The 22327-nt window shown below is 35.9% G+C and overlaps 1 protein-coding gene across 2 annotated transcripts; it reads left to right on the forward strand.

Annotated features, from left to right (window-relative positions):
- The first annotated feature begins 5941 nt into the window (after positions 1-5941).
- Positions 5942-16039, forward strand: LOC111596327 (sodium/potassium-transporting ATPase subunit beta-2). Of its 2 annotated transcripts, XM_023310493.2 has the most exons (7): positions 10359-10431; positions 11903-12190; positions 13951-14091; positions 14162-14281; positions 14904-15196; positions 15389-15557; positions 15629-16039. In XM_023310493.2, exons 2-7 carry the CDS (start codon positions 12049-12051, stop codon positions 15730-15732), a joined length of 969 nt encoding a protein of 322 aa, XP_023166261.1. In that variant the 5' UTR covers positions 10359-10431; positions 11903-12048; the 3' UTR covers positions 15733-16039. The 2 variants fall into 2 exon arrangements, with proteins under 2 accessions (XP_023166260.1, XP_023166261.1); XM_023310492.2 differs by lacking the exons at positions 10359-10431; positions 11903-12190 and adding an exon at positions 5942-6276.
- Positions 16040-22327: the final 6288 nt, after the last annotated feature.

A 22327-nucleotide genomic window follows, 5' to 3' on the forward strand; every position in this document is an offset into this window, starting at 1 on the left:
GAATATAGTCAAGTAGTGCAGCCTTAGTTCAGCTAGCTTTGGCAATTATACTGTCTATATATATAGACACTTGCCTAGCACTGGAAACGGACATTGCTTAGGCTCTTCACACAGACTTGTCCTAGTCTAAGTCTTGATTAACTGACATTGAACTTAACTTAACTTAACTTATTCAAATGAATTTATTTTTTAACAAAACTGTAGAAGATCGCTTTATTTTATTTTTTATCTTTGCTTATTAAAAGATTGTCAGATTAGAAAAGATTTTCAAAAGATCCAAGTGTGAGTCAAGAATGGGTTTGGCGTCATTAATTAGTGCGAGGCTTAATTGTGCTTAAATTAAGCTAATTTTTATATTATAGCATTTTTGTTATAAATAGTTGCGTATACGTCAGGTGTGTTCAAAAAGTGTTATGTATATTCAAATTTCATTTCATTTGTTGTGCTATGTGGGTGCTCTTAGTCCTGTCTTATGTCGACAAGTTTCAGTAGATTTTTGTTTGCTTTTTGTATTATTCTAAAATGAAGCAAAGAATCTGCAGCAAAGCCTTGGCCAAAAGCAGGACCAGACCTGGCCTACTGTGCAACCGAAACTGAAACTGAAGAGGACCATGTCAGCCTGACAATTTGCTACGATTGAGGAGAAGAAGTCGACAGCGAAGCTATCGTCTATAATATCCAGGGAATCAGTTACAAGGGCACAAAATTGTTATGCATGAATAAGTAAATTAGTTATTTGCGATACTTGTGAAACAGACCTCGTTTATCTAAAATATATATAAAAGAAAAGATTTAAATTACACTTTTTAGGCATCTTTTCATAATATTAAATTATCAAAAAATATTTCCCATTTTTTTTTATTTTCTTTAAAAACATTATATATATTTAGTAATATAAAATTATGAATGTTTTTAAAAAAAATAAAAATAAAATTGGGAAATATATTTTTTTTTTTTTTTTTTTTTCGTTTTTATTTCTTTATTTTGTTGCAGCTTATTGTCTTAGACTCTATAGCGCATTTAGCTCTAAACCTTAACTAATGGGAGGGCAGATATGCCAATTATTCTGCACTTGTAGCTACTATCTTAATTAGTTCTAATATTGTCTAGAGGATGCAATCTCTTCAGTCTTCGCCTATTGTTGTTTATAGCCAGGTTGCTTGCGAGATGGTTAGGATGCGCTGCAAGTCTGTCCGCGTATCTTGAACTGTGTCGCCCAATGAGTTCAGCAACTGTGGGAATTGCTAAATCCCTATGTAAGACTGAGTTTCTTACAAACCAGCTGGCTCCAGTCCATCTGCGTAGTGCTTTATTCTGCAGGGTCTGAATTTTGTTCCTTGTAGTCTTCGCCGAGGAGCCCCATAGAGAGATACCATATACGAAGGTTGGGACAACTATTGCCTTGTAGATGGCGGCCTTGCTGCTGTAAGACAACTTGCTTGAAGCTCTCAGCATCCAGTCGAGGGTTTTTAGCTTGCTTTTGCATTTTGAGGTTACTTGACTTATGTGCGCTTTAAAAGTCAGCCTTCTGTCAAGAGTGATACCAAGGTACTTTACTTTTGAGGCTTTGGGAATAGTGGGCCCCAATGCAACGCTTGGGCAATCTCCTCTTCTAGTGGCGAAGGTAGTATGTACAGACTTTTGTGCATTAATGGTGATACACCACCGTTTTGCCCAGCGTCCGAAAGAGTCCAGATATTTTTGTAGTGAGTCTGAAGCTTCTTGCGCAGATACGTGACGTGATAAGATGGCGGTGTCATCTGCATAGGTCGCTATGAGTACTGCATCTGTACTTCCTATATTTGGCTCGGGAGTTGGCATATCTCCTGTGAATAAAGTATAAAGTGTTGGGCCTAGAACACTACCCTGTGGTACTCCAGCCATAATTGGTCTAGTCAAGGATACTGTTTGCCCCCTTGACACTTGGAAGGTTCTTCCAATAAGGTATGAGGATAGCAACGCGAAAAATGGGGCTGGAAGGGTGGTCCTCACTTTCTGCAGCAGTCCCAGGTGCCAAACTCGATCAAACGCCTGTTTGATGTCTAAAAAGACGGCAGAGCAGTACATCTTTTCTTCAAAGGCTCCAAGGATATGGTGCACAACTCTGTGAACCTGTTCCGGTGTTCCATGCTGTCTCCTGAAGCCAAACTGATGGTTTGGAATGGCCTCCTGGCGTCCCAGATGTGTCAGTACTCGTTCCAGAAATATTCTTTCGAATATTTTGGAGAGTACTGGCAACAGGCTAATTGGTCTGTACGACTCAATTTCTCCCACGGGTTTGCCAGGCTTAGGAATCATCACAATCACGGCGCGCTTCCAGCAGGCTGGAAAGTGCCGGATGCGGAGCATGGCGTTGTACACCATAGTTATGTAGTCTATGGTGGAGTCAGGCAGTGCTCTAAGGACTCTGCCGTTTATTAGATCATATCCAGGGGATTTTTTTGCCTTCACTCTTCTGATGTGTTCAAGAACCTCTTCTTTTGTACATCCAGTTATCTGGTCTTCAGCTGGGAGGGGCGAGAGAACGATGTCTTCTGTTGCTTCGATTTCTGAGGCCTCTGCGGTAATCACCGGCGTGAATTGGTCTTGAAGGTGGTTTGCAAAAGCCTCAGCTTGAGCTTCGTCTCCAATGTGCCAGGAACCAGAAATGCTCCGAATGGGATGACGTCGTATTGGCTGCCGTTTGAGCTTTCTTGTAAATTTCCATAATTGAAACTCTGCGTCAGTGGGCGATTCAGCTCGTACCAGCGCATCGCTGATACACCTCTTTTGAAGCAGGGCGAGAGCAGCTTTAAGATGCCTCGTGGCTTCGTTGTACATGGATTTGGCATCAGGCGTGCGTAATCTTAACCAGCGTCTCCTGGCCCATCTTTTGTGTATTAGTAGGTGTTGGGCCTCCAAGGTGAGGGGGATGTTGTACGGAGACTGTTGTCTTGTTTGGCAAGATGGTGGGGCGGCTTGGTGCGCAGCTTTGACTATTTCTTCCTGCAGTTTGTTTGCTGCGTAGTCCACGTCTTCAGGAGTGTTAAGTTCCATTTCTATGTGCAAAGAGTAATGGAGCTCGCGCCTAAAGACTCCTAAATCTGATCCTGCTGGCAGTAGTTGTTTCCTAATGGGCAAGGGCTGTGGCTGCGCGTGGATTGTGACTATTAGTGGCAGGTGGTCAGAGGATAGGTCCAAGGATTCTTCAATGGTCAATTGCCGGTCACAGATGCCTTTGTAGACAGCGAAGTCGATTGCCGAGGGCCTGTGTCCATTAATTGGGTAACGGGTGGGGGCTCCAGTCGCCAATATGCTGAATTGTAAGTTTTGAATCGCCTCAAATATGACTTCTCCGCGACGATTCGCACTATTGCTTCCCCAAAATGGGTGCCATCCATTCCAGTCGCCGCCGATGAGGGTCTTATTCAACCTTTGGCCTAGAACCTGTTCCATGTGATGATCACACAGACCAGTGTTTGGCGGAAGATAAATTGACGCAACTTCGATCGCTCCAATAGACGTAGGCAGGGTGATGGCTGAGACCTGCATTGTTGCGTTGCAAATTGGCAGTAAAGGTGTATGCGGTATTGTTGCTCGTATGAGGATTGAGGATCCACCAAAGCAGTTTGCTCCTTCACCATGAGCCTGATAGTGTTCGTATCCGAAAATTTGTGTAGTGGGGCACTCATGAGTTTCTGTTATTAACATTATATCTATGTTTTCTTGTGAGAGAAACGCAGCCAGTTCCTGAGTCTTGTTTCTCAGGCCATTGGCGTTCCAGATACCCACACGTAAAGCCATTATTTGTAGGCAAGCTTGGTTATGATGGCCATTAAACTGTTTAGCATGGTTGCTTGTTGGGATTGTACTTCTCGCATCGCTTTGAGCTCGGCATTAATTGCGTCAAACTGACGTTGTTGTTGCTGAAGCATTTCAGTGAACAAAGTGTCACTTGTGGTATTCTTATTTGACGGTCCACCTCTAGCGGCCTGTGCGTAAGAAACACCACTAATAGGCGTTGCAAAGCTCGTGGCTTGGGTAATGCTCCGGGGCCTTGTAATTTCGGAAGCAGTACTCGGACCCGTAGACGGTGTTTGTGTGGGACTCCTTTTTTGTGCTGGGGATTGCAATTTGCGCAACCGCTTGTATACTTGGCAGCCCTTATAGTTGGCTGGGTGCTGTAACTCACAGTGCACACAAGTTGGTGCCTGGTCCTTTTCGCGGGTGCAGTCTTTGGATGCGTGTTTCCCGGCGCAACGCACACATCTGGGAGCTTTGTGGCAGTAGCGTTGTGTGTGTCCAAATTCTTGACAGCGATGGCATTGTGTCAGGTCGTTGTATCTTCTTGGCAGTTCCACTGTGCAGCGTTGCCTGCAGACAACTCGAATGTCCAAAATTTCTTTGTTGTTGGGGGCCTGAGCCACGTCAACAAAAAATATATTTAGCGGTGTTTTGTCCATACGGCTCAGTGGGTTGTGCACATTTGTAATTGTGTGGCCTTTGGTTTCCAATTCCTTTTTAATTAGTGTTGTATCAGTGCTGGAGTGAAGCCCTTTGAACACGACTCTATATGGTTTGTCCTCCTTAAGCTGGTAGCAGTGGAACTCCAATTCCAGCTTAGTAAAGTGGTCTATAACTCTGCGATAGTCCTCACTGCATTGGGTTAATACACCTATGTTATTCTTCTTTGGCTTAATTACGTATGATTTAGCATCAATTACTTTATCTATTATCTGTTGAAGTAGGGCCACAGACTTGATGTTTGGACACCATATGGGGGGCGGACGAGGTTTCGGAGTAGTTTGCTGGTCGGTCAATACTGGGGCTTCTGGAGCTACAGGTGATTCGCTGTAGTCTTCATCTTCTTCTACGAGCAGTGAAAATCGATTTTCTGATATTAATGCTGCATTGCTGGTGCTTGGTTCGTCGAAGATGAGCCTTTTCTTGATGGTTTTTGGTGAATTTGGCTGTTTACGTTTCGTGTTTTTGTTGTTAGTGATGCCTTGCACGGAGGCGATATCTATTTTTGAGTTTATTGGCATGATGGAGGCTTGCCTATTTGCCATCACAACGTTAAGCTGGGCTTGCATTTCTGCATTTACCTTTACAGCTGTAGCGAGGTTATTGACATTAGATGTCATCGCGGATTGTGCTTTTGAGTGCAGGCGCACTCGCGCCAAGCGACGAAATTTCGTAAATTGCAATTAAAGCAATTGAGTTACGCGGAAGCAAGCGATAAGAAAACGCTGCGTGTGCGGTTTTTGTTGCTGTTGCGTTGAAGAATGCACCGCAAAGTTCTATTTTTAGAACTCTGCAGCAGTAGAGCTTAAGCGAAGGCTGTTCGAATTCACGTCTTTACAGGTCGAACGACTGATCGCGATTGGGAAATATATTTTGATAATTTAATATTATGAATATATGCTTAAAAAGTGTAATTTAAATCTTCTCTTATATATATATTATATATATGTATATATATATATCATTATATATATGTATATTATATCACTGAAAACTGTGAATGATCTAAATGCAAATGTAAATCTGAATGTATCTTGATTAAGACCGACACTTGTTGTTGCTGTTGCTGTTGCTGTTGTTGCTTTCAACACGTCGCACAATTTTGCATATGAGAAGTTGGCAGCGACGCCAACATCAACGGCAACGGCGACGCCAACGTCGACGCCAGCAGAAGAAAATCTGTCTGCGCTGTCGAAACGTCCCCGCGCCCTGCAGCCAGTGTGTCAAAGCGAGAGACAAGAATATACTTTATTCAGTGAGCAACACGATGATCGTGCTTTGGGATAATAATGATCATGGCGATGGCGATGATTATGATGATGATGATATGCTGATGATGATCAACGCCTGCGACTTGAAACGCAGACGTCGACGACGCAGCTCTGCGAGTTTTTTGGACTTGGATTGGATTGGATTGGCTTATGGCACGAGCTGTCGACTCAGTTGAGTTCAATTTCTAGAACGGGAAGTGTCGATCAGTTGCCGTGCGAGCGCGTGCCCCAGCCGAGAGCAACAGCCAAAGGAATATATATATATACATATATACACACAGCTATATATATAGGATATACAAATCATCACGCACTCAGACGCGATAAGGATATTCCGTCGTGGCAAAGCGCAGGAAAATGCCAACTATAACCGAGGACTGCATCGATGGCTTTCAACAGTATTACTCGCGGCCGCCGGAGATGCCCAAGAAGAAGTCCTTCAAGCAGATGATCTACGACGACGAGGATAGCTCGTATTTCGGCAGGACTATCGAGAGCTGGGGTAAGTGCACTCGTCCTGCAGTGCTCCAGAATTTTTCTGGATTTTTGCAGTTACGTAAAGCGCGCTGCGCGTAAATCTTGATAAATGTCAAGCTGTGCCAGTTGTGGATTTAATCAAAGTCTTTTGTCGCCGCATTAGCGCGACACACACATACGTATATGTGTGTGTATGTGTGTGTGTATTTATGCTTTTAGTATGAGTATCGCAGGCAGTGACTGCGGCTCGTTTTTATTGCTTTGGCACTTTTCACTTCTGCTCTCATCTGTGTTTGTTCTCTTTGACCTTTGGCGGACACACACACATACATGTGTGTCTGTGTGTAACATAGGGTACACTCGACCAATATGCCGGTCAATTATGTCATTATGCAATCACAGCATGCACCATGGAACTGCCACAGCAGCAGCCGCAGCAACTCATAGCTGAGGCATAGGAAAAATTCGGTTTTTTGCTGATGACATTGACTACAAATTTAAAATTACATTTGCGCAAAATTAAATCTCAATTTAAATCAAATAACAATTAGGCAAAATTAATAATGCAATTGCAAAAAAAATTAAAGCAAAAAAGAAATAAATAAAAATTGAATAAATAAACTTGAGCAAATAAATGAGAAAATAATTTAATTTCAAAATAAAATAAAACAAAATTCTAAATTAAATTATTTAATTTTTCTTTATAAATATAAAATTTTTTAGTACTCAAAAAATGTGTGCATTTTAATTGAATAATAATATAAATTAATAATATTAAATAATATTATATAATTAATTAAATTTTAAAGTACATAATTTCATCTTCCATTATTCAATATATTTTAAAGTTAAAATAAATTGTTAGAAATAAGCAAAATAGTCTAGGAGAATAAAACAGTAAAAAAGAATTTTAATTAGGAGCTAGAAATATCATATATAACAGTAGTAAACCTCGATTATTTTTATAATCAGCCAATCAATCAATAATTAAAATATACTTCTGCTTTTACTTTTATTTATTTTTTTTTATTATTTTTACATTAAATTATTATATGTTTTTCCATATATGTTGTGAAGAATATTTAATATTGAATTCTAAATATTATTATTATTATTAAATTATTAAAATTGAAAATCCTATATGATGAATAGATTTTGCAAGATAATTTTTTGTTATCCACAAATATTTTTCCCTGGATACCCAATCGAAATGCTTAGAATTAAGCAAAGAAGTCCATGGAGTCTGTGCTCTTTAATTGTTAATAATATTACCAAAGATACAAATAATAATTTTAATTTAAAATTTAAAATTTAATTTTAAATTATTATAAATAAATTTGAATCAAAAACTCGAGTCGAAGTATTGCAGCTATGCTAGACAAATAGAGTTATCTTTAAGATACATTCCACATTCTTCTTATAAGCTGCTTAACTTATGCATGGGCTACAGTTACAAGCCATCCATAAATGTGTATAAATAGTATCTATTGAAATATTAAACAATTACTTCGATGTATGTTGAATCAAGTGCATTAAGAGATTGTGAAATAGAATCGCATTGTTTGTAGCTCAGATATCTGATGGACAGCTTGGACACATTATAGCAACAGGCTGCAACAATGCAAAAAGCTGTTTTCTCCATTCAAGGAAAACGTTTAGTGTTTTAGCCATGGGCAGTGGGCCCTGAGCCATAGGCCACTTGGGTGTCACTCAGGGAAACGCTATCCATTATGCCAAATGGATGGCTGTCAGTCAGAGCCAACAGCGAATCCCCTATTCAATACAGCAGACAATAGTCGGTACACCTACCACCCCAACCATTCCACTCGCTCTCTCTCTCACTCTCTGTCTCTCCCGCTGTCGCTGTGTCCTCGCTAAGTAGAGCCGGCATGTACACGATATTGTGGTTTGAGTACTTGCTAATTGGAACACGTCATTCTGCTCCTAGCCTCGACGCGAGCTCTTAAATATTTTATAAAAATAGAGCAGAAAAACAACAATTTATAGCATGTATGGGAATATTCAAATCTGGAGCTTGTCACACATTCCACACGCACACGCACACACACACTCTTACGCACTCAACCTCATTTTTGTCTTCCTGCCATAGCCCCACTCATATACCATACGCAAATATTTGCCGCCTTTGCAAAAAAAAAATACAAAATACAACAAAAAAAAAGGAGTCAATGCGTAGTAAAAGCCGCATTTTACGAGAAAAACAACCCTTAGCCAAGTGCCAACAACCCCTAGTGGCAAGTGGTAAGCGGCAAGCGGCAAGCGGCACTGGAAAGCAACAGAGCTGAATGGAGTTTTAGGCAAACTGGTTAATGCGGTCACTCATTCGGTATCTCCCTCTCCCGCTCTCTCTCTCTCTCTCTTCCGAGTCGCTTCAAACTGACTCAACGATACTCAAAACCCTTGCTAGTATAAGTAAAGTTTTTTATGAACTCTAACTCTATACTGCCTTTAGCTCTAAACCTTAACTAGTGAGTGAGCCCGACCGACAGTATTTATATCTTAAAATCCATCCAAGCGATAGGATGGCGATGTCATCTGCATAGGTCTCTATAAGGGTTCCATTGGCTGTTCCCATAAACAAAGTGTAAAATGTTGGGTACAACCTTGTCAGACTCCAGCTGTGATTGGTCTAGCCAAGGACATTGCTTGTCTCTTATACCTTGAAAGTTCCTTCCCATTAAGTATTAAGCTAATAGCATGAAAGATGATGCTGTTAGGGCTGCCCTCACTGTATAAATACAAGTGTAAGCAGCGATCATGCAATGTTAACGGTTATTAGCCAACAACAACAATAGTGAGAGAGACAGACAGCGCAAGTGCTTGTGTGTGTATAAGAGTGTGCGTATAAGAGTTAAGATTAAAGCACTCAATTGATTTGAGTGCATTTGATGAGGGGCTCTGCAAATTGGCATCAGGGCCACAAGGCATGCAACAGCTGCTGCTGCTGCTGCTACTGCAACAACAATAATTGTAAACAATGCGACTACTGCAGGCTGCAGTTAACGGTGCATTTGCATTTGACTAATGTATTTAGAACTTGGACACGAAACGACAGCATTTAAGTGCATAAAATATATGCATATGCACTGTAAGAAATTAGACAGTGCAAATCGATAGTATAGTATATATAGGTATATAGCTTAGCACAGTCCACTCTTATACTAAGAAACTGGCATCTTATACACGCTAATATGAAATTCCTTGCTAAGAAACTGAGTCAATTATTTGTTTACACTCGAAAGAATTTAGTGAAGTTTGTTCACACACACACACTGGGAACTTTCATTTCGATGAAATGGAAAACCACATTTAATAAATAAATTGGAAATGCTAATGCAAAGCTGTTGCAGCTGATGAATCATGCCTAGCTCCCTATGAATCATACCCAAGTAGCACAATTCTTAAATGGAGCTCGATGAGCGTAAGCAATATTTTAATTTCGCTCAGTGTAGCACTCACTCGGCGCTCGACAATTTGCGCAAAATGTACAACGGCATCTGCAGCGGCTAAACAACCATAATTTACGTTGCATGCGCCTAATTAAAACAACTGCAACGACAACAACAACCGCAGCAGCAGCAGCAACAACAACAACCATGCAACATCAATTACAAGGCTGGGCACGGCCCAAACCCAAAACACACTCGAAAATGTAAATGCCGCCAAAAAACGTTTTGCACTCAAAACAAACTCAACGAAAGCGAAGCAGATTCGACTCAAGAGAGCGCGGAGAGCGAGTGGTGAGAGAGAGAACGGAAGAGCGCGCGGCAGAGGCGCTGTCTGTTGCGTTCCAGCCGCAACGAACTTAACTCAACTCGACGCGAACAAAACGGAACTCAGAGGCCAAGCCAAGTCTGTGCGCTGAGCTGTTTGGCGGGCTGCTCTATGGCCAGACTTCAGTTTCAGTTTTCAGTCTGGAATTTGTTTTGAGCGTCGACGAAACGTTCCGTTAGCGGGCACCGGTCGAAAGCCAAGCGGGGAAACTTATAAAATATAAAATAAATAAAATATATAAATAAAACGAAAAGTAAATAATCTCAGCGGAAGCTGAGAAGAAGTCGAAGCATTGCTTCGAGCTGCATTCTGAGCCTGGTTGTGTGCGTGTCATAAAACGTGTACGATATTTGTGTTGTGTTGTCTTCAACTGCCTGGAAAGAAGGTGTTGTACAAATGGCTGTGTGCACGAGTGTGCGAGTGTGTGAGTGTGTGTGTTTGAAGTTTGTTATTGTTGTGTTTCGCTCTTTTTCTGACTCTAATTGAAAATTACTTCTATTTTTAAGAATATGTTTCATTCAGCTGCAGCTCGTTTTGTCACGCCCAAAAGGCACACACACCAACACACACACGCACACACACATACACAGAGTCATAGGCACGCATTTAACGCAGTTATTAAAGTAGCTGCTACAATAAGGTGTGGTTGTGTCGACGGCTTTAAGAGCGAAACCACTCAAAAAACTCAAACTCAAGACAACAGCTAAGAGATACAAAATTCAAATACAAGCACATGTGTGTGTGTGTATCTGTGAGTTGGTGTGCGAGTCGCATTTTGTTTTGCATTAAAAGCAATTATGCATAGGCAAAATAACATAAACACCAAGCAATATGGGCAAAAAGAATAAAGATACAAATGTATCTGATGGTCAAGGCCTAGGCGTCATTGGAAAGCAAAGAAGATACATAATACGCGACACGGCAGGCGACAGTCAGTCAACCAGACAGTCAGACAGTCAGACGGCCTTTAGTTTTTCTTCTTTTAGGCCTGCTTACCTCCCTTCCCCTCTCTCCCTCTCCCTCTCCCACTCTCTGTCTCTGGTTTATCTGTTGCACTCAGTTAAGGCCAAGCTAGAAGATACTTGGCAGTTGTATCTGACAGATACGCGTAGGTAGCTGCCGACAGCCAAGCGGCGCTGCGGCTTTTGAACTCGCATTGGAAAATGTGCTAAGGGCTGACACGAATATTCAGGGGTAGATATTATGGCCAGGACAAAAAGGCGCCAAAGTTTGCATTTGTTGTTGTTGCTGCTGCTGCCGAAAGTTTCGGGAACGAGTGTACAGAACTTAATGGGGAAGCAAAACAAAACAGAGAGCGAGAGCGAGAGCAAGAGAGTGGGGAGACCGAGAGAGCGTGTGGAAAAATGCGAATAAGTGTAGAAAAGTTGTAAAGTATGTGAAAAAGAGCCGAAAAAAAGGTTATGAGTAAATCATCAAAATGTGTGTATACAAACAGCGGAAAACTAACTAGAAAATCTGTGTGAAAATCATAAAAAATAAATCAATAAGAATACAAAATTTTTAAACGAAATTTAATCATGCAAAAACATCAAAATAATTACTAAAATCTAAAAAAATATATATATCTATATAGAGTATAAATACGAAATTAAAAAAATATATAAACTAAAAAATATCTGTTAAAAATTAATAAATAATTATGGTTTTTAAATATTTTAATTAATTAAATTTAATAAAAATATATATATACAGTAAAGAAATAAAAATAATTGAAATAAAAACAAATATTAACAATAAATAGAAATATAAATAAAGAGAGTGCCTTTCTAACTTATACAAATATTAAGCAATTCTATAATAATTCCAATAATTCTAAAATTGGAAAAATTCTCCAGGTTCAACGTAATTTATAGTTCATTAACTTAAAAACTTGCTATATATTTATATTTAATTATTTATTGACGTAACTTTACTTCATTTTTGAAGTAACAATAAATTTAAAAGTTAAAAAAATCACAAATAAATTTAAAAACCCACCAAAATGTCGAAACCCGTTCCAATGCCACATTCGGAGACGTACGATGACATGCAAAATCTACGTAAGCCCGAACCGTTCCATTTCGGAAAATTTCTATATAATTCCGAAAAGGGCACGGTTATGGGCAGAGATCGCGCCTCATGGGGTAAGTAATGCGGGAGCTTTATATATATATACAGATATATATTCATCGAATTGGAAATGAATGGAACTTCCAGCTGATTAATTAATTGATTTCTTAGATTACTTATTAACTTAAATATATGATCACTTTAAATCTATGACAGGACGTGACTTTCAGCTAGTAAAATACCTATTTAAATAGGTATACCCCATGAATAAATCATTCGGCTAGTTTATGGTACACGCGAAAAATAAAGTTATTTTTTCTTTCCTTACATTTTTTATGATTGCAAAAAATTGTAATTATATGTCGTTAATTTTACACCTGCCTTGTCGGCGTTGCCACCTGGCGCCAGCTCTGACATACTTTCAACATGTTAGATGTAGCATAGTTGTGTTACATATTCATTGGACAGGTGCTAAAATAACATGACGGTAAATGTCTGACTGACAAATCCGGCTGAGATAACCATCAAACATAATTCTCAGGCCAATAACCAAATTAGCAGCTTCAAATGTCAAATTTCAGCAAACAGTGTGAAAATTGCATGAGAAAGGATGTAGAAAAGGCAGTAAAATTATGACGTAACAGATAGATGATATCATATAAATCATATGTGTGCATGTGCATATTAAGTCTATGAATTACTGAATGTTATAAGGGAAATGCTTTCTTTAATCAAGTCAAAATGCATTACAAAATAATTAAATGCTTATTGTGGATTAAAATTATAGTTTAATAGTTTAAAGATATATAATATTGGCATTATGTCTTACATACATATGATATTATTATATAATAGAAATGGTTATGTAACAAATTATATTATATTAAATTTATATTTATATTATTTATTATTTAGCTTACTTTTATACATAATTGATCCATTTTCAATTGAACACATTTTAATTTAATTTAGTTTAAAAAGCTACAATTTTTCTTTTTACATATACTTTACTTGGAATAATTCTTTTTAATTATTTAATATATGTATATAATTTTTGTTTTATATATATACTTTATTTATATTATAATATAGAATATATCATTTGTTTACTTATAAGTTATTTATTTATTATTTTAAAAATATATTTAATAATAATTACAATTTATTTTTATTTTTTTACTTTATTTTTATATATATATTTATCTACTCAAAACAAACTTAAGCCTCTCTTTCCACAAACAACTTACCTCTTCTACTCTTATACAATCTCACTCAATGCCAAACACAAACTTCACTCTCACAGCCACTTCCAGTCTCTCCCTCTGAGCTAAGATATTGGTCAATTTGAGGTTATGTGCACGACGCGCCGTATCAATGTGTGCGTGAGCGCAAGATCAGTGAAGAGAGAGACAGAGAGAGCTCTCGGCACTTGCCCAATCGATTACGCGCTCTTGAAATCTTCGCTTACGTGTCTTATACTTGGACTTGGATCTTATATTGTTTATGATTCACAGCGCTGAGGCAGTCTCTGGTTAAGTGCTGCCAGCAGCAGTGCGTTCTTATACCGATCACTTGTTACGAATTGCTCAGTTTAAAGAGTTGGCGCTCAGACTCCGCGCTTTATCAATTAAGAGTCTAACCCATTGTCGCCTTTTGGTTCAGTTGAGTCGCGCGTTGTTAAGTGCCTAATTTAATCAGCTCAATTGAAGGGGCGACATTTCTTGTGTCTTTATGAATCAATCTTTAATTTAATTTTTATATGACTCTAATTCGATTTGCTTTAATATGATTAACTAATTATGTATCTCACTCTCTTTTTCTCGTTATCATATAGCTAAGATCGGCATATTCTATATAATTTTCTATGGCGTGCTCGCCGCATTGGTGGCCATATGCATGTGGGCCTTCTTTCTAACTCTGGACCCACGCATACCCAAATGGAAATTGGAGAGCTCCATTATTGGCACAAATCCAGGTAAGTGCAATACATATATGTATATATATATATATATCATTTATCTGATATATTTGACTATTTTAATCAGGTCTCGGCTTTCGTCCACTGCCGCCCGTTGACAACGTGGAGAGCACTTTGATCTGGTACAAGGGCACTCTGCCTGAGAACTATAAACATTGGACGGACTCTCTTGATGAATTCCTGGCAGGTAAGGCTCTATACGTTGTTAAATAGGTCTCGCATGTTGCCAGTTAATGTTACAAATGGCCATGAACTGCTTTCTTATTGCTGTTGCTAGGGTACTTTTGAATGAGGTGGTTGACAACACGCAACTTGTTTAGCATTTATTTTAATTAAAATAAAAAAATAAAAAAATAAAAAGAATATCGACTTTTTACCGAGACAACAAGCACATGGTTTATGCTTAGGGGTTTTCCTTAGTTTGTGGTATAGAAATTGGGGTCGTTACTATGCTAAGAACATATCGAACAAATAGCTAGATGATGGCATACACTTAGGTCAGGGATATGGTATTATGTCTACCATATCCCTAACTATCTAAAATTAGGCAATATCTAAGGTCAGTTAAGAAGTTAAGATCCAAAGATTAAAGATGAGCGATAAAAATTCACACCAAACGGTTCGGTTATAGAGGCTGTTAGATCAAGAACTAAGTCTTAAGATTAAAGGCAAACTTTAATGAGGTGTAACAATTTTTTTTAAGATATCATGAAACGGTTTCCTATTATAATAATTTCTTTCTCATATTTCGATAATTTATCACTTTGTAAATTCCTATGCTCACTTGATACTTTCTATTTTTCGCTCAGTGTACAAGGTGCCCGGCTTGACACCGGGACGTGGTCAGAACATCTACAACTGCGACTACAACCAGCCCCCACCGAGAGGTCAGGTGTGCGATGTGGACATCAAGACCTGGGCACCCTGCACCAAGGAGAACAACTACAGTTACCACAAGAGTTCGCCATGCATTTTCCTCAAGCTGAACAAGATCTACGACTGGAGGCCCGAGTTCTACAACAGCTCGCAGAACTTGCCCAAAGAGATGCCCAGCACTCTGAAGACCTATATATCTGAATTAGAGAAGACCGATCCGATCAAGGTAGGAATCAGAATTGAATTCTATATTAGAAAGGAGAATGAAGAACACAAATTACAAATTATTAATTGATTGATATAATAATTGATTGATATTTATGATCATCTCTTGCATAGCAATAATAATAATTAAGTAATAGCATTATAAATATTTCAAAAATTATATTAAATAAATATCTTTTATATGCAAATTTAGCTAAACACGATTTGGGTTTCCTGCGAGGGCGAGAACCCTGCCGATCAGGAGAATATTGGCGTCGTCAAATACTATCCGATACGCGGCTTTCCCGGTTATTTCTATCCCTATCAAAACTCTGAGGGCTATCTGAGCCCACTTGTCGCAGTTCACTTTGAGCGTCCCAAGAGTAAGTAAACTATATATATATATATATATATATATGTATCTATATCTTAATATCTACTCGACTTCGACCAGGCGGAATTATCATCAATGTGGAGTGCAAAGCCTGGGCACGCAACATAAAGCATGATCGCAAGGACAGAATTGGATCGGTGCACTACGAGCTATTGATTGATTAATTGGCTCGATACACTATATATAATATATATATATGGCAACTAATAGACGCTCGTTTGTCTAATGTAGAAGGAAAGACAACAACAACAACAACAAAAACAGAAAAAAGAACACCAAAACGAAGTTTTTTCCTAAGAAATAATATAACATATATTATACAAAAACAAAAAAAAAACAAATTACACCGAAATGAAAAAGAAAGTTAAACAGAGTTAAAAATAACAGCAAACATTTTTGGATACAAGACAATTTTTGAATGTAGCTTCTTCTTATACAACATAAATATATAAAGCAAACAAAAACAAAAAACCTTTAGCAACAATTTAGTCTACCGCCTAAGAAGATTTCTTTAAATTACGAGCGATTTTTGCATTATATACATATACATATAATATAATATATATAAAACCTAAAATCTAATTGAAATTATGATAATTTTTAAAATTAATTATAATGCTGAATGCTAAAAAGCCGTTTTGTCAAATGAAAATGAGAAGAAAAGCCTAAAACTTTTCCAACGCTAGCCAAGTACGAATCTCATTTAGAGCTGTTCCAAAAACAACAACAAAAACAAAAATAAAGACAAAAAAAATACAAAAACGAGACAAATTTACATGTTATTATTGCTAATTTTAAATTACAATTTAAAACTGCCATCAAAACAAAAGAAAAATAAAAAATAAAAGTAACAAATTTAAAGAGCCAGCAACATTTTTTTAGTAGCCTCACAAATAAAATGTAAAACAAAAATTTATATATTTATTCAATTTTACAACAATTTTGACCAAGACAAGAAGAAGGAACTAAAAGCTGCAGCTGACCAAAATTTCGAAGCCAAATACAACAATTTTGATTACAAAAGATTTTTCCAATTTATAAAAATAAATAAATACAACAAAACAATCTAATATACAAGAAAATTAAAACAATCTTTTATACACGGCAAACTATTTATAAAGTTTTTGCATACTTTTACATATTTACAATCTATATATATACATACATATATACACACACATAAACATATATATACGTATATTTATATGTATATATAGGCATATGTATCTGTATGTGGTCCAATATAATGCTAAACTACACAAACACACACACACTCTCAAGTTGGTCGAAATGAAAATTGATAACAATCAAAATAAAGACGAAGAAGAAGAAATGGAACAACAGCAACAACAATTTTGCAGCGTTTAGTTTTTAAGTTAATGTTTTACAAATACAAAAGCAACAAAAAAACAATAAAAACAAGCAAAACATCTGCTTTGGCTATATAAAAACAAATTCATTTTCAAACTGTTCTCAATAAAAATGAGCGATACAAAAATAATAAAACAAATTCAAAGTCTTTCACATATGATGTATGAATGTCTGAATGTATGAATGTATGGATGATACAAGATATAAGATATAAGATATAAGATATAAGATATAAGATATAAGATATAAGATATAAGATATAAGATATAAGATATAAGTTAAAAGATATAAGATATAAGATATAAGATATAAGATATAAGATATAAGATATAAGATATAAGATATAAGATATAAGATATAAGATATAAGATATAAGATATAAGATATAAGATATAAGATATAAGATATAAGATATAAGATATAAGATATAAGATATAAGATATAAGATATAAGATATAAGATATAAGATATAAGATATAAGATATAAGATATAAGATATAAGATATAAGATATAAGATATAAGATATAAGATATAAGATATAAGATATAAGATATAAGATATAAGATATAAGATATAAGATATAAGATATAAGATATAAGATATAAGATATAAGATATAAGATATAAGATATAAGATATAAGATATAAGATATAAGATATAAGATATAAGATATAAGATAAAAGATATAAGATATAAGATATAAGATATAAGATATAAGATATAAGATATAAGATATAAGATATAAGATATAAGATATAAGATATAAGATATAAGATATAAGATATAAGATATAAGATATAAGATATAAGATATAAGATATAAGATATAAGATATAAGATATAAGATATAAGATATAAGATATAAGATATAAGATATAAGATATAAGATATAAGATATAAGATATAAGATATAAGATATAAGATATAAGATATAAGATATAAGATATAAGATATAAGATATAAGATATAAGATATAAGATATAAGATATAAGATATAAGATATAAGATATAAGATATAAGATATAAGATATAAGATATAAGATATAAGATATAAGATATAAGATATAAGATATAAGATATAAGATATAAGATATAAGATATAAGATATAAGATATAAGATATAAGATATAAGATATAAGATATAAGATATAAGATATAAGAATCAATATGTTTAATTATAATTTAGCAATTCTTTGTCCCATTTTCCTATTCTCGTCTACAAATTATTTCAGTAAGTCTTGCGTAGAGCAGATGTCTCTGATGATAAGGATTTGGTGTAGGGCACTCGTAATTTTTGTCATATGCCGTTATTTGAGTTATATAAAAGTTAATTGCCGTCGCATTGTTGCGTAGTCACATTCTGCTTTGAGATAAGATAGGCAGTACGACATAAGACTATAGCAATAGCACTCGTAACCCAGATAATAATCAGAAATCTGTTCAGTCAGTTGCCTTTCTCGTCAGCAGTGTGCACAAAGTAAGATCGATATGAACTGGCACACATGTCTATATATATATATATATATATATATATATATATATATATATATATATATATATATATGTATATACATGTATATTCTATATAGATATGTTATCGGTATTGATTTGTTCAATTGCGTCACTGCAACTCTTTATTAGAAATCCCATTCATTAGTATGATATATTTACTTATATTTCAATCACTTTTCAATGGGGTCTACGAATTCATCAAAAAATGTAATGTTACATAATTTATACACTATTACCATTGATCTCTTGATTTTTATCAGTCAATAGAAACATGATCTATATTCACTGAATATCGAAATAATTTTGGATATTTTCTTTAGTTTTATTTTGAAGAATAGTATATCTATTAGTCGATCACACCTATTCTAAGCCAACTTCACCATAGGTCAACAGTTTCTATATTGATCATTGTATTATATGTTTCTTCACATAGTCAATTTTAAGGTGTTAAAATTGAAGCAGCTGAGCTAAATTGTGGGCCTATCTAAGCACTTGAAATATACCACTCATGGTAACAGGTTATTTCTGGAATCAGCGTAAATACAGATTGCCATCCGATAATGGTGTTAAAGTAAACAACGTATATTTTATAAAATTAATTTTGCTCGCGATCATCGTAGTCTGAAGTGGGCCGGACTCCTTCGCCCAGTGCATTCACTAAATTACAAGAAACATAAATAAAAAAATATTACGACAAAATACAGAAAATATCAAATTCTTTATTACCTGGCAGCTGAAGTTTGCTGAAAACTATGAAAACTATCGTCAAATTTCTGTGACAGCGATAAACAGCAAATTTCAGTTTCGACCTTTGAAGTTTATTTCGAAGATTTCGCTTCTGAAATTATCTATAAATTGTCGCTATTTTATATAATTTTCTTCAAAATCAATTAAAATCTGAAAGTAATTTTTGATTGATAAATATAAAATTTAAGTTTTTATATTTTATATTGAAATTTCGAACATCCAAATAACTTTTCCAAATTAAAAGCTTTATTATGAAGTGTTCACGTAACTAAACATTTAATTATTTCTGTTAGTTGTTTTTGATCTTTCAAGCTTATCTTACAGAGACTCAACAGTTCTGTTTCTTATACATAGTAAAGTTATTCTGTGATCCGATCGCCAGACTTGACTGTACTAATTGACAGCTAATTAGCTAAAATACAACCGCTTGGCTGACTGTAAATCAGCAAAGTACACAACGTGCAAATGGCAAAAAAAAATCTTTTCTACACAAGGAAAATCAAAAAACTTCGCTTTAATGAGGAAGCATCATCCCATCGATAAGAATGCCTCAACTACTGGAAAAATCACAACAATTTCAGTTCGAACAAGATAAACCGGTTATTTTTTCTTTCATCTGCTAAATTTCAAAAAGCTCACGCTACGATTCCCGAGTTGTCGGACAAAGAATGTGCCTTTGTAATTATTATTATGCCCAGATCCCATTGAAAAAGGCAAATCAGGGTATAATAGTTCTCTTAAATGTATGCAACAGGCAGAAGGAGGCGTGGAAGACAACTTAAAGTATATAAATTCTTGTTCAGTATGACAAGCCGAGTTGATTGAGCCTTGACAATTTGTCTGTCTGTCTGTAAAACAAAAGTTATTGAACAAAATGTTTGGCCAATTGGCAAAAGCACGTGGCAAGCAGCGCCAAGCGTACGCATTTTTCCTATACATGTGCACAAATACGTTCAAATGCGTGCATTATTTTCTAATCGAAGGATCTGAATTGCGATTCAACTGGGCTTGAATTGTCAGATACCACAATAGTTGCAGTGTTGGTAGTATGTGTTGGTTGGTATGGGTTCGATCCCAGGAGGCGAAGGCATGTTTTCATTTGTTTTTGTTTTTTTTTTTTTTTTTTTTAATTATGAACTGGTAGGCAATGTTGGTTCGAGTTTTGGTGTTGTAATGTTGGGTTTTCTTTATTTTTTAAATACTCGATACAAACTATTGAAAATTTTCAGATGAGACTGGCATCAGAGTATCTCCTTGTCGGGCAAGCCGACTAGAGCTTTCATACTTGTTTTTATTTATGATTTACTTAAGTCGAAGTCGAGCTCAAGTAGAAGTTGAGTTTCAACAAGGCAATTCTTTTATGACAGATTATGAAATGAAGGCCTTTAAGCAGGTAGTCAACACAAGCCAGTTTTAAGTTCAGATTTTTGCTTGTGACTGCACTGGAAGCTACTGAAAGGTAGAAGATTCTTGAAGCCTGCTTTAAGCCTTGGCTTGAAGTAAGCAATGAAATCTGAGTAGATTTTTCTTTGACTTTTTATTAATATAAACATTTTCTTCTTATTTGTGATGGTTTTCAACTTTAAAAAACTTGTCTCAGCTTGGCTAGAAGTATTGATTGATTTCTGGGTTATGAGTATTATATAAAAATATATATATAATTAAATATACCTATATATTTAGCATTGATATAAGAATATTAAGATCTACTTTTCTTTTCATTTTTCTCCTAACCTTAGTCATTTTTCCACCAATTGAAGTAATTCTTTTTATCTAATCAACAGATTATGAACAATCCAACAAGTGCTACTAGTACAACACGTAAACTCCTAATAAAAGTGAAGAGAATGTCTTTTTATAGCTATCCCCAATGAATTGCTAAGCGCCTCTAATGAGATACCAGGCTTTTGTAGGGCACTTGGGGTGGAATAAAGCGTTGTCAAGTATAATTTAATAAATTTATGATGATTACAACAATGAAGCGCAAAGATTGAAAGACTGCAACGTTTCTCCATACATACGTACACCCACAAAAGGCAATCAGATTGTAGGAGTTCTCTAGGAGGGCGTACCACAAGGGCAACAGACAACAGGGGCTTAGCGTTGGGGTTGGTGGAATCTTATACTTATTTGCAATGGCAACGCTCGAGAGTTGAACTCGAGTTACACTCGGAAATGCTCGTTTATGCGAATTAATAATTCAAAATTGCTTTGACACTTAGCAACGGCTTTCCACATGACCCGATGACTAATACAAGAGCCCTTGATGCAAACAAAACCAACAACAAGTCCCATTTTTACAGGCAGCATACACATAAAGAAAGTTTTTCATTTTCGCATTTATGTTCTTTATGTACAGCGAAGCATAACAAAGCAAACACAAAAGCTTACACACACACACGTGCACACAGAGGCATGCTTACGATAAACGAAACTGCTCCCAAAAAATTTGTTTTAACATAAAAACAAACAACACAACATAATGTTGGCGCTCCCAAAAAATTCAAAAACACTCACACACACACAAACTAAAACAAAGATAGAAATCAAGCTATTCGAGAGTGTCGAGCGCCTAGCTAAACATCCGAAAAGGCAATGTACTCTCCCTATATTTCAATGTATTAGTGTTCATTGAAGAATGGGAGAGTGCAAAAAGAGAGCAGAGTGAGCTTAATTTATGTGTATTGCCATAGCGCTCTGCGTGCTTTATTTTAATACACTTATATTTAAAAAGCAACAGTTATGCATTAGAAAAAAGCCAGGGGCGTAGCTAATACAATAAATGTAAGTCCGCAGCCGAACTTTTTAAGAAATCGAATTTACTTATTTATAAAACTATTAGTATTATATAATAAACTAACAAAATTATCAAAAATGCATTTGGAAAACTGACGTGATATCTCAAATATTTTTATTTTGATAATTTTTAACATTAATATATATTATTATCATTAAACACTTAATATATATAAAAAATATATACATATACTTAAATTTTGCATTAGTAAAATGTTTTCAGTTTTCCGCTGCAGCGCTCCTGCAATTTACCCTTCAACGCAGCTGTCTGGCCACTGTCTGCAGACAGTCAGTCACGATGCATAACACAGGAACAGAATGAGAGAGAGAGAG

The sequence above is a fragment of the Drosophila hydei genome, unplaced genomic scaffold (genome assembly GCF_003285905.1).
Source record: "Drosophila hydei strain 15085-1641.00,03,60 unplaced genomic scaffold, DhydRS2 tig00008116-arrow-pilon, whole genome shotgun sequence".
Classification (NCBI taxonomy): Eukaryota; Metazoa; Arthropoda; class Insecta; order Diptera; family Drosophilidae; genus Drosophila; species Drosophila hydei.

Bases quoted from the DNA above. Each gene is read 5' to 3' on its own strand.
- LOC111596327 (XM_023310492.2), top strand. From the start codon at position 6,132: ATGCCAACTATAACCGAGGACTGCATCGATGGCTTTCAACAGTATTAC. The intron at 14,282-14,903 runs GTAAGGCTCTAT...TTTTTCGCTCAG, and splicing joins TCTTGATGAATTCCTGGCAG to TGTACAAGGTGCCCGGCTTG. The intron at 15,558-15,628 runs GTAAGTAAACTA...GACTTCGACCAG, and splicing joins TCACTTTGAGCGTCCCAAGA to GCGGAATTATCATCAATGTG.